The sequence below is a fragment of the Vulpes lagopus genome, chromosome 4, assembly GCF_018345385.1.
Source record: "Vulpes lagopus strain Blue_001 chromosome 4, ASM1834538v1, whole genome shotgun sequence".
NCBI lineage: Eukaryota > Metazoa > Chordata > Mammalia > Carnivora > Canidae > Vulpes > Vulpes lagopus.
This window is the reverse complement of record NC_054827.1, coordinates 147,659,449-147,671,687: the sequence shown is the minus strand read 5'-3', so window position 1 is coordinate 147,671,687 and position 12,239 is coordinate 147,659,449. Positions and strand designations below refer to the sequence as shown.

Genomic DNA, 12,239 nt, shown 5'->3' with positions numbered 1-12,239 from the left:
GGGGACAAATGAAAATGGAAACATAACGGTCTAAAAACTTTGGGACACAGTGACAATGGTTCTAACAGAGAAGTTTATAAGACACAGGCCCACTTCAAGAAAAAAGAAAAATCTCAGATAAATCCAAACCCACACCTGAAGGAACTAGAGAAAACAAAAACAAAAAAAAAAAAAAAAACAAAAACAAACAAAAAAAAAGCCCAAAGTTAGAAGAAAGGAAATAATGAAGATAAAAGTAGAAATAAATGAAAGAATTTGAAAAAGGCAATAGAAAAGATCAATGAAACCTACCGCCTAGTTCTCTGAGAAAATTGATAAACCTTTAGTAAGACTCATGAAGAAAAAAGGACTCAAATAAAATCAGAAATCAGAGAGAACTAACATCACAGGAATAAAAAGGACTGTAAGAAACTAAGACAAAAAAAATCATATGCCAACAAATTGGAAAACCTAGGAGAAATGGATAAACTCCTAGAAACATACAACCTTCCAAGACTGAATCAGGAAGAAACAGAAAACCTAAACAGAGTACTAGTAACAGAAGTCAATATGTAATCAAAAAACTCCCAACAAACAAATGTCCAGGACCACACAGTTAAACAGATATAGTCCACTGAAAATTTAAAGAGTTAATACCTATCCTTCACAAACTATTCCTAAAATTAGAAGAGGAAGGAAGGCTTCCAAATTCATTCCACAAGTCCAACATTATCCTGGTACCAAAACCAAACAGAGACATCACAAAAGAGAAAAAAAAAGGGGGGGGGGGAGAAGGAAGAGGAGGAAGAGAAAAAGAAAAGTACAGGCCAAATCCTAGATGAACACATGTACAAAAATCCTCAACAAATTCAAAATTAGCAGACTGGATTGAACAATTCATTAAAAGGTACATTTACTGCAATCAAGTGGGATAAATTCCAGGAATGTAAGGATGGTTCAACATCCACAAGCTCAATCAACATGATATACCACATGAACATGATACACCACATTTTTTTTTGTTTTTGTTTTTGTTTTCTCTAGTTCCTGCAGGTGTGGGTTTGGATTTATCTGAGATTTTTCTTGTTTCTTGAGGTGGGCCTCTGTCTTGTAAACTTCTCTATTAGAACCACTTTCACTGTGTCCCAAAGTTTTTAGAACCACTTTCATTGTGTCCCAAAGTATTTTTTCTTTTTTTTTTCCAATACTAAAAGAATAAAGATTTTTATTAAGCATTGTAAGTTGCATTCGATAGCCTCCAGAACAGCATGCCACGACCCACCTACAATCAGTCAGACCCAACAGCAGTTCATTCTTGCGCAATCCATGAGTTAGGGCAGAACTCCCTTCAACTTACAGTAATCCTACTCAGGTCTCACGGGCAGGGACTGGGGAATTACATCTCATTTCTGATCTCTAATGTATGATGAAGAGCATCAGGAGAATTACATGAAAACGAACAAGAAGTGATTCTGATTTCAAAGTACATTGTTTGGAAACAGTAACAAAAATATCAAAATGATAAAAGTATACCTGCTTCTACGAAATTCTTGATGGGAAAGTTCTCAAGAACTCTCATATTATCATCCCATACATGCAGAAAAAAACATTTGCAAAGTACAATAACCATTCATGATGAAAACTATTAAGAAAGTGGGTTTAGAGGGAACACACCTCAGTACGATGGAGGCCATATATGACAAACCCACAGCGAACATCATACTCAGTGATGAACTGAAAGCTTTTCCTCTAAAATCAGGAACAAGGTGCGCCTGGTGGTTCAGCCAGTTAAGCATCCAACTCTTGGTTTCAGCTTGGGTCGTGATCTCAAGGTCGTGAGATGGAGTCCCACATCAGGCTCTGTGCTCAAGAGGAAGTCTGCTTGAGCTTCTCTTTTTCTCCTTCTTCCTCTGCCCCTCCCCCACTTGTGCTCACATGCACACTCTCTAAAATAAATTTTTTGAAAAACTACATACTACACTTAACAAGATGCAGAGTGATTTACAGTATTGTTGAATCACTATATTGTACACCTGAAACTAATATAATACTGTACGGTAATTATACTGGAATTAAATTTTTAAAAAACTATCCTACAAAACTTTGGCAATCAGAAGAGTACAATACTGACATAAAAATACACATAAATCAATGAAACAGAATAGAAAGCCCAGAAATAAACCCATCCTTATAAGATCAATTAATCCACAAAAATAAGTGGCAGAAATATACAATGGGGAAAAGACAGTCTTTTCAAAAAAACGGTATTAGGAAAACTGGGTGGAGAGCTACATGCAAAAGAATGAAACTGAACTGCTTTCTTACACCACACACAAAGATAAATTCAAAATGGAAGAAAAATCTAAATATAAGACCTGAAACCATAAAACTCCTAAGACAAAGCATGGACAGTAATGTCTTGGACAATGGTCTTAGTAACATTTTTCTGGATATGTCTCCTCAGACAAGGGAAATAAAAGCAAAAATAAACTAAACCAAACTAAAAAGTGTTTTGTACAGCAAAGGAAACCATCTACAAAGTGAAAAGGCACCCTACGGAATGGGAGAAACGTTTGCAAATTGTATATCCAATAATGGGTTAATATCCAAAATATATAAAGAACTCATAAAACACTCAAAAAAAAAAAAAAAACCTAATAATCCAATTAAAAGTGAGCAGAGCAGCTGGGTAGGCATTTTTCCAAAGAAAACATACGGGGGGGGGGGGGGGGGGGGAGGTGCCAGGTGGCTCAGCGGTTTAGCGCTGCCTTCAGCCCAGGGTGTGATTCTGGGAACCCAGGATCAAGTCCCATGTCGGGCTCCCTGCATGGAGCCTGCTTCTCCCTCTGCCTGTGTCTCTGCCTCTCTGTTTCTCTCATGAATAAATAAGTAAAATCTTAAAAAAAAAAAAAAAAAAAAAGAAAAAGAAAGAAAAACATACAGAGAGCCAACACATGAAAAGATGCTCAACATGACTAATCATCAAGGAATGCAATCAGAAACACAACATGATGTCACCTCACACCTGTCAGAATGGCTAGTTATCAAAAGACAAGATATAATAAGTGTCGGCAAGGATGCTGAGAAAAGAGAACCCTTGTGCACAGCTGGTAGGAATGTAAAATGGTGCAGGAACTATGGAAACAGTCAGGAGGTGGCTCAAAATGTTAAAAATAGAAATATTATATGATCCAGTAACTCCATTGCTGGGTATTTACCCAAAGAAAACAAAAACACAAAATCAAAAAGATATATGCACCCCTATGCTTACTGTAGCATTATTTACAGTAGTCACAACATGGAAGCAACTTTTAAATTTTTAAAAATTTTAAATTTTAAATTTTAAAATTTTAAAATTTGTCCATCAACAGACAAACGGATAAAGATGTGGTATATATACACAAAAAAGTATTACTCGACCATAAGAAAGAATAAAATTTTGCCATTTACAGCAACATGGATGGACCTAGAGTATTATGCTGAGTGAAGTCAAAGAAAGACAAATACGATTTCATCCTACGTGGAATTTAAAAGAAATAAATGAACAAAAAAACAGAAACAGACTCAAATACAGAGAACAAAGTGGTGGTTGCCAGAGGAGGGATGAGCAAAATAGGTGAAAGGGATTAAAAGGCACAAACTTCCAGTTATAAAATATTACATGAAATGAAAAGTACAGCATAGGGAATATAGTCAACAATATCGTAATGAATTTGGTGACCGATTACCACTATACTTAGTGCGCTGAGCACTGCACAGTGTATGAAACTGTATAATCACTATGTTGGGTACCTGAAACTAATATTGCATGTAAACTATACATTATTTTTTTAAAAAAATACACTACTTCAGTGAGTATCAAATACTTTAGGAAAAATACTTTTCCATTTTATATCTCTTCAAAACAAGATCATCTTGAAAGGCTGTATGTTTTTCCTTTTCTTTCCTGATTTTAACCTCAACGAGTTTTTTTTTTTTTTAACTTTCCCTTTTATTAAGGATTTATAAGATTACAGTTCATCGGGGAACACAGTTTCTTCCTATATATAATTTATATAGTTTTCTTTGTATTTTTAAACCAATGAAATGAATAATGAAACCCAAATATTAGCTGCCATAAGAGAATGCGATAAATTTATTAAAGCTGGATACTAGAAACATTAAAAGAAAAAGAAATGCCACTAGAGAACAGTAAATGCCTGCAGTAGATTCTGGTCTTTGGTCAGACCCTGCTGTATGTGGGAAAACACAGATTTAAGCCTGGGCTTACAGCTTACAAAAAGGAAAAAAAGGAAAAAGAGGACCAGAGTGTTGGGGGTGGGGGAGAGGAGGAAATTGTTCTGAATAATCTTAGACCAATCCCTTAGACTTTCATTTTGTTCCCTTTAGACCCTGTCCAGGAGGGATCTGAGGGCAGGACATGCTTCCCTGGGTGACGAGCCCATGGGCTCGACATGGTACTAAAGGCTGCCAAGACACACACGTGCCTTCCGGGAGGTGCCCTCCACATCTCGGTTCCCCCCACGCTGACATTCCCTTACCAGGCATGAAAAATTTCTGAAAAGTTTAGTCGTGAAGAAAAAAAGAAAACCACGGCTTGGGAAACGATGCTTACTTTCTTTAAAACTCTCTCCTCAGACTAAAATTGTCTGCATTTGAACATAAATGTAAGCCAAACCACACATAAAGCATTAAAATTACATTAAATTTTAAAATAAATTTAGTCAGCAACAATTAAAACCTCATTGACCAAGTATGCATCTATCGCTTCCTTGTCTTTGCAAAAACTGACTTAATAAGCTACTGAAATTTAACGGACTCTGTATCCTAATTTTTGTCTGTTTATGGAAAAAAAATGTTGACACAACAATAAACGAGTTGTGTTCTCTGGACTTAAGATTCCTCCACAGGAATACAGCCAATATAGAAAACAATGGCTTTCACACATGCAGCTAAGTAGAAAAAAAAAAAAAAAATCACTGATTACACTAAAACTTTGCACTGTCATTTCTAACTTATTTTAAAGAGCTTTTACTTCTGGTTGTATTTTTTTTTGGGGGGGGGAGGGTGGCGTGGGGGTTGCCTGTTTTTTAAAACCATCTTTACAGGCTCCTGGGAAAAGCAGCTGAACTGGAGCAAGGATCTCCAAAGGCTCCTGTGTTCTTTTGTTCCTGGCATTTTAATTTCTGGTTTATTGCCAAACCCACCAACTCCACTCATACACTCCTGATGCTGGAGCACTCCAAGCAGGCAAGAAGCAACAAGATTCAGAGGCTGGGTCACGTAAAACCTTCCCATCATATTGGAAAAAACTTAAGATTTGCATTCATGGACCAAATGCCTAAGTCTGCCCCAAATCCTGCAATCTTTCTGAGCAACCTGCCTCCACACTGGTGTGTGTGTAGTCACCACACACATAAGATCACTTACATCCAACTAACTGTAAAGGGCACCTGGTGGCTTAGTAGGTTCAGCTGCCAACTCTTGATTTTGGCTCAGGTCAGGATCTTGGGGTCCTGGACGGAGCCCCGGGTCGAGCTCCGCCCTCAGCAAGAGTTGCTGGAGACTCTCTCGCTCCTTCTCTCTTTGCCCCTCCCCCCGACTTATGCACACTTGTGCATGTGAGCTCTCTCTCTAAACAAACTTTTTTTTTTTTAGTGTAACTGTAAACAGATACAATAAACCCTTCTTGCACTGGGGACCCTACAGCCATGAAATGCTGACCTAAATAAAGAATTGTCCTCATTTGCCATAACAGAGTAAAAATCTGCATTCACATCCCTCCCCCATCCCTCCACTTGTCCTCTTGTCCCACCATCCGGTAGGTATCATCTTTGTGGGTATGATTCTTGTCAATCACGTAGAGTAGCTACGTTCCCGGCCATACTCCAGGCACTGGACTACGCCAGGTTTCGCGGTCCTTCAAGGGTATCAGCACACACTTTAGAGGAGAGCAGTACCAAGTGTCACACAAAGTGACCTGGGAGCACAGACAGTAAACACCACCCAGGTTCAGAGAAGGGATGGATCAGAAGTCAGAGGGCGAGAGAAAAGCTCACAGCGGTTGAGCTGGATTGTGAAGAACCCAGAATTTACCAGGATCGGGACTCCAGGCAAGAGTGAGGGACCTACCCAGATGTACAGGGAACCCGGCCCAAACCTGCTGGGGGGGATGGTGCGAGGGAATCCGGCCCAAACTCTACTGGGGGGACGGTGCGAGAACGTTGCATTAGGCAGAGACTTTGTCCATAGGACCGATCCTCAGATGAAAAGAATCTGGTCTTATTTTTATCCCTGAACACTCTTAGCACTGAGCATAGTGCCTACAGTATGCACAGCACCCCAGGGTATGCACAGCACCCCAGGGTATGCACAGCACTCCACAGTATGCAGTGCCCCACAGAATGCACAGCGCCCCAGTTGCACAGCACCTACAGTGTGTGCAGTGCCCCACCATAAGCACAGTGCCTACAGTATGCTCAGTGCTCCACAGTGTGCAGTGCCCCACAGTATGCACAGCGCCTCTACAGTGTGCACAGCACCCCTACAATATGCACAGCACCCCTACAGTATGCACAGCGCCCCACAGTATTCACAGCGCTCCTACAGTATGCACAGCGCCTACAGTATGCACAGCACCCCAGTGTGCACAGCACTCCTACAATATGCACAGTGGCCCACAGTATGCACAGAGCCCCTACACTATGCACAGTACCTACAGTATGCACAGTGCCCCTACACTATGCACAGCACCCCACAGTATGCATAGCACCCCTACAATATGCACAGTGCCCCTACAGTATGCATAGCGCCCCACAGTATGCACAGTGCTCCTACAGTATACACAGTGCCCCACAGTATGCAGAGCGCCCCTACACTATGCAGTGCCCCACAGTATGCAGTGCCTACAGTATGCATAGTGCTCCACAGTGTGCACAGCACCTAGTGTGCACAGCGCCCCTACACTATGCAGTGCCCCACAGTATGCAGTGCCTACAGTATGCATAGTGCTCCAGTGTGCACAGCACCTAGTGTGCACAGCGCCCCTACACTATGCACAGTACCTACAGTATGCACAGTGCCCTTACACTATGCACAGCACCCCACAGTATGCATAGCACCCCTACAATATGCACAGTGCCCCTACAGTATGCATAGCGCCCCACAGTATGCACAGTGCTCCTACAGTATACACAGTGCCCCACAGTATGCAGAGCCCCTACACTATGCACAGCGCCCCACAGTATGCACAGTGCCCCACAGTGCCTGCACAACCTGCACCTGCGCTTGCTCCCCCCACGGCCCCCTACTCCCTGCCCCCCCCTCCATCTCCACCCTCCGCATCTCCCAAGCGGGGCGCCCGCTCCTCCCTGGGCGCTGCACACGCCGTGGCTCCGAGGACCCTCCCGCGTGTCCCCGCGGCGCCAGCTCCCGAGCTGACCCCACCACACCTGGTCATGAAAGCCCGGTCGGGGTCCCCGGCTCAGGGCACCGGCCCGCACCGCTACCGCAGCCCCGGACGCCCGCGCTGGGCCCGGCCTTCCTGTCCCTCGGGCGTGCTCACCCGAACCTCTCCAGGAAACACGCAGCTCCCACCGACCTCAACTCTGCAGGCTTCCTAAAGCATTTAAACAGGCGGCAGCACAGGATTTAGGGCTTAATTACAGACATTCTGCAGTTGTTCCCTAAATGCTGCCTTTGTGCAAGACCTTCCTTCCAACTAGGTGTAGGTTTCTAAACAATCCGAGCACTCCCTTTCGTCTACCTGACACTGAGCCGGGTGCATGCGCTGGCTGAGGAATGATGATCAGGTCTCCGATGGGGGGAAAAAAAAAAGAGTATCGCTTTTTAAAAAGTAAAAAACCAAAACCCACACATCACTTTGTGTGGAACAGTCTGAGAAAAACCTGGACTTTCCCCTAAAGTATTGGACAAATCATAAATTTCTTTAAAAAAAAAATCCTTTACCTAGAATCACTATGCAGCATCATGGGGGGTGGGGGGAACCCTCACACACTTCTGAAAAGCAAGGCTAAATTTGTAAAACTTTGTATCACTGAAGTCCTCATAATTGTTAACACTTAAAATATCGAGCTGTACTTCAAAACACAAGACTAATTTATATTTCGAACAAAAACACTGAAAAGTTAAATTTTCATTCAATCTGGGTATAAAAAAAGGGGGGGGCAGGAATTAAAGAATTTAATTCTTTAATACCAAAGACTACATGATCTAGGAAACCAGTGTGGTCAAGCTGAGGATTTCTCCCGGGCCTCCCCACAAACACAGCTAAATAAGAAAGTAACGTGTTGTTTGTTCCCTACGGTAGCTGAAGGGTCCGAGCTCTTGGCTATGCTGACGTCCAGTTCATCCACTAGGTAGAAATGACCTTATTTCCATTATTTAAACAAAAAAGGAAAAAGAAAAATTCTGTCCCGTTCATTTTCTTTGCAGCAGCCACATCACAGCTCAGCTGAACACGGCCACACCCAAGGGATTAAAATTAAAACCAGAGAGACTTCCTGTCCTTGACCTGGCCCTTACAGGCTCCTCTCTGACCACTCCAGGCAGTGGACACTTGCCCTTGACATCTTAGCAACGTCAACTGCACAGCCCAGCACAGCCAGCACCACTGCCCTCTGGAAACCTGTGGGCACACCTGGGGATAGGAGGGATGGGGAGGCGGGTCTCCCCCCCATCCCCTAAATCGTACACAGTTCCCCATCTCATCCTCCTCGAATTGGCTCAGGATCCTCAGATCCTGGATCCTGACAACTATGTCCCAAGGGGCCTTGGCTTGCCCACCTCAGTTTCTTTTGCTACATGTCCACCCCAGTATTAGAGCATTTACCATATTGTTCTGAATTCATGAATATTTCTCTCCCAATACTTGTAATTCCTGAAGAAAGAACAAGTTTTTATTTATATTCTACAGTGAGCTGAAGAGTATGCCCCCAAGAGAGGCCCAAAGTTCTCACCCCTGGTGCCTCTGAAAGTGACCTCACTTGGAAATAGGGTCTCTGCAGATGTAATTAAGTTAAATGTCCTTAGATGAGATCATCCTGGGCTTAGGGTCGACCCTAAAGTCAGTGACCGGTGTCCTTGTTAGAGGAAGGACAATATTTGAAACACAGACTCACGGGAAAGAAGCCACCTTAAGACAGAGGCAGAGCCTGGCACTGGGATCCCACAAGCTGAAAGACCCTTTGCAGAAAGCGCGGCTCTGATGACCCCGTGACTTCCAGGGCTGCCTCCAGGGCTGTGAGAAAAGAAATTTCTTGTTTTATGCCACCAAATGTGTGGTAATTTGCCACACTCCGAGGAAACTAAGACCTAGTCTAAACCTCAGTGCCGCCTGCTACCTAGGAAACGCTACACACACACACACACACACACACACACACACACACACACACACACGGAACTAGGAAAGAGGAAGGCCAGGGGGAAAGATGAGAAAGCATCTGAACTGCACACAGCACAGCAGGGCCATGGACCTGCCGCTCAATCTCTTTGGGAACTTGGGTCACTTAAGTGTGCATGACTCTGATTTATTCCCTAGTAAAATGAGGGGGCTGGTCCAGAAGACCCTGTACCAGGTCTGAATTATCCTGACCCAACTGAATCCAGAACATCAGCTGATCCTTAAATCGCCGATAGGTCCTTCCCATTCATTAAATTCTATTAATTTCATTTTCCTCTAGAGAGGTTTCAGGCGGCAAGAAATATTGGATTAACGTGACTTTCCAAAGGCACCTATATTTTAATCCGTTCGTGAAAAGTTCACTGACAAATAGTCTGATAATACGCTCAAGAGGGATTTTCTGTGCCACCACCTAAAAATCTGCAGAGCAAAACCAATTCACAGATAGCTGATTGAATACAGCTGAAACTGTTGACATTCTGGGAAAAAAAAAAACTCGACCTAAACTTGAATCAGCTGGAGCGCCGCTGAACCCAAATGCATGATGACTAATTTCCGCAAAGTTATAAAGGGATCCCTCCAACACAGGGCTCTTCTTTTTGAGACTGTAATTAAAGGTCCCATACCCCAAAATTTCCACTTCAAAGAATCCGGCTACGAAATAAATAAATAAATACAGCTGCTGCCACTACCAAATGGTCAAGCGTCAGTAGAGGAGTCAAACAAAAACTATCTGACCCCTTTTCACTTCTCCAAAGACAGAAACACAGTTCTCCTGTGTTCAGAACCTTCCTTAATTAAAAAAAAAAAAAAGAAAAAAAAAAAAGAAAGAGGAGAAGGAGGGTGTAATGAGATTTATCCTCCCCTACCCATACATCCTGCTTAACTGGGGTCACATTAAAAACCCCGTTTTAAGCTTCTCCGGGGTCACCCTGCTCCCCTGGCCTTCGCGTTTTTGATTCTTCTTTAGGAAACTTTCCAGCCAGAAGAACGCAGAGGGCCGAGGGGCTCCTATCTCAGCTCCACGAAAGACCCATCGGAAACGAACTTTACCGCCCGATTCACCGTCGGGAAGAGGCCTCCAGGCGCCCGGCTGGCGACACGGGGCCGTGAACCCGGGCACGAATGGGAGTTACGAGCCCAAAATCGCTTCCTTCCAGGTGGGAAACAACCAGGCAGCCCCGCGCTGCGAGGCTTATCCACTAGCCCCGTTTCAATCCCAAAGTCCTCGGGCTTTCGAACAGGAGCGCAGGAGCGCACGAAACCCGGGCGGGAGGGTGCCCGCTCACCTGCCTTTCTCGCCCTTAGAACAACCCCGGGTTGAAAGGCGCTTTCGCGGGGAGCGACAGGCGGGGAGCGCCCAGGGGCCCGGCAGCTGCGGGCGCGGGGGGTCGAGCGCCCCGTCACCCGTCGTGCGCACTGCAGGTGGGGGCCCGCGGGTGGGGAGCAGCAGGTGGGGGACCCACAGGTGGGGAGCAGCAGGTGGGGGGCCGCAGGTGGGGGGCCCGCAGGTGGGGGCCTCGCAGGTGGGGAGCAGCAGGTGGGGGCCCGCAGGTGGGGAGCAGCAGGTGGGGGACCCACAGGTGGGGGGCTCGCAGGTGGGGAGCAGCAGGTGGGGGCCCGCAGGTGGGGGGCCCGCAGGTGGGGAGCAGCAGGTGGGGGCCCGCAGATGGGGAGCAGGTGGGGGCCCGCAGGTGGGGGGCCCGCAGGTGGGGCTCCCGCAGGTGGGGAGCAGCAGGTGGGGGCCCGCAAGTGGGGGGCCCGCAGGTGGGGAGCAGCAGGTGGGGGGCCCGCAGGTGGGGCTCCCGCAGGTGGGGAGCAGCAGGTGGGGGCCCGCAAGTGGGGAGCAGCAGGTGGGGGCCCGCAGGTGGGGAGCAGCAGGTGGGGCTCCCGCAAGTGGGGGGCCCGCAGGTGGGGGCCCGCAGGTGGGGGCCCGCAGGTGGGGCTCCTGCAGGTGGGGGCCCGCAGGTGGGGAGCAGCAGGTGGGGGGCCCGCAGGTGGGGGCCCGCAGGCCGGGGCCCGGCGGGGGGGCGGGGCCGGCGCTCGGGGAGCCCAGGCGCGGACCGGGAGCCCCGTCGCGGGTCCGGCGTCCCTGGCATCCTCACGTGGCCCCGGGGCTGCCGGCCCGCGCGGACGCCGAGCCCCGCGGCGGAGCCAGCGCACAAAGCGCGGCCCGGGGACCCCGCTCCGAGGGGGCGCCCGGGAGGGCCCGGCGCGAGCGCTACTCACAGGGTGACCGTGCGGTTGGGCAGCGTGTCGGGGGGCAGGACCTGCGCCAGCTCCAGGCTGCTGCACACCACCTTGCCCTCGGCGGCGCCCGCCCTGCCCGCCCCCCGCGGCCGCCCGTCGTGCTTGCAGCCCGGGGGCAGCGCCGCGGCCCCGCCGCCTCCTCCCGGCAGCGCCAGCAGCGCCAGCAGCGCGAGCGGCAGCGGCAGCGGGCGGCCCCGCCGGCGTCCGGGCGGCTCCATGCTGCGGGCCGGGGCCTAGCGGGCCGGGCGGGCGCTCGGGCGGGCGGGGGCGGGGGCGCGGCGCGGGGCCGGCGGCGCCCGGGGCCTCGGGGCGGCCGCAGGACGGGCCCTCCTCGGCGCCAGCATGCTCCTTTGTCCGCCGCGGCCGCGCTCGGCCTGGGGGAGCCGCGGGGTCACGGCCGCTCTCGGGCCCCGCGGGAGCGCCGCCTCCTCGTCCTCCGCCGGCGCCGCCTCCCCCGGCCGCTGCCCGCGGCGGCGCCTCCCGCCTCCCGCCCCGCCCCGCCCCTCACCACGCCCCTCGCCACGCCCCCGCCCCTCGTAGCCACGCCCCCGGCGCCGCCCGCCCCTCCTCCCCGCCGCCACGGGCC

The 12,239-nt window shown here is 48.3% G+C and overlaps 1 protein-coding gene across 1 annotated transcript in view; it reads right to left on the bottom strand.

Annotated features, from left to right (window-relative positions):
• ADGRA3 (adhesion G protein-coupled receptor A3) overlaps positions 1–11,871 on the bottom strand; it is a 123,072-nt gene extending 111,201 nt beyond the window's left edge. The window contains exon 1 of the mRNA XM_041753108.1: positions 11,633–11,871. Coding sequence (XP_041609042.1) covers positions 11,633–11,871 — 239 coding nt within the window. The remainder of the gene's footprint in view (positions 1–11,632) is intronic.
• Positions 11,872–12,239: the final 368 nt, after the last annotated feature.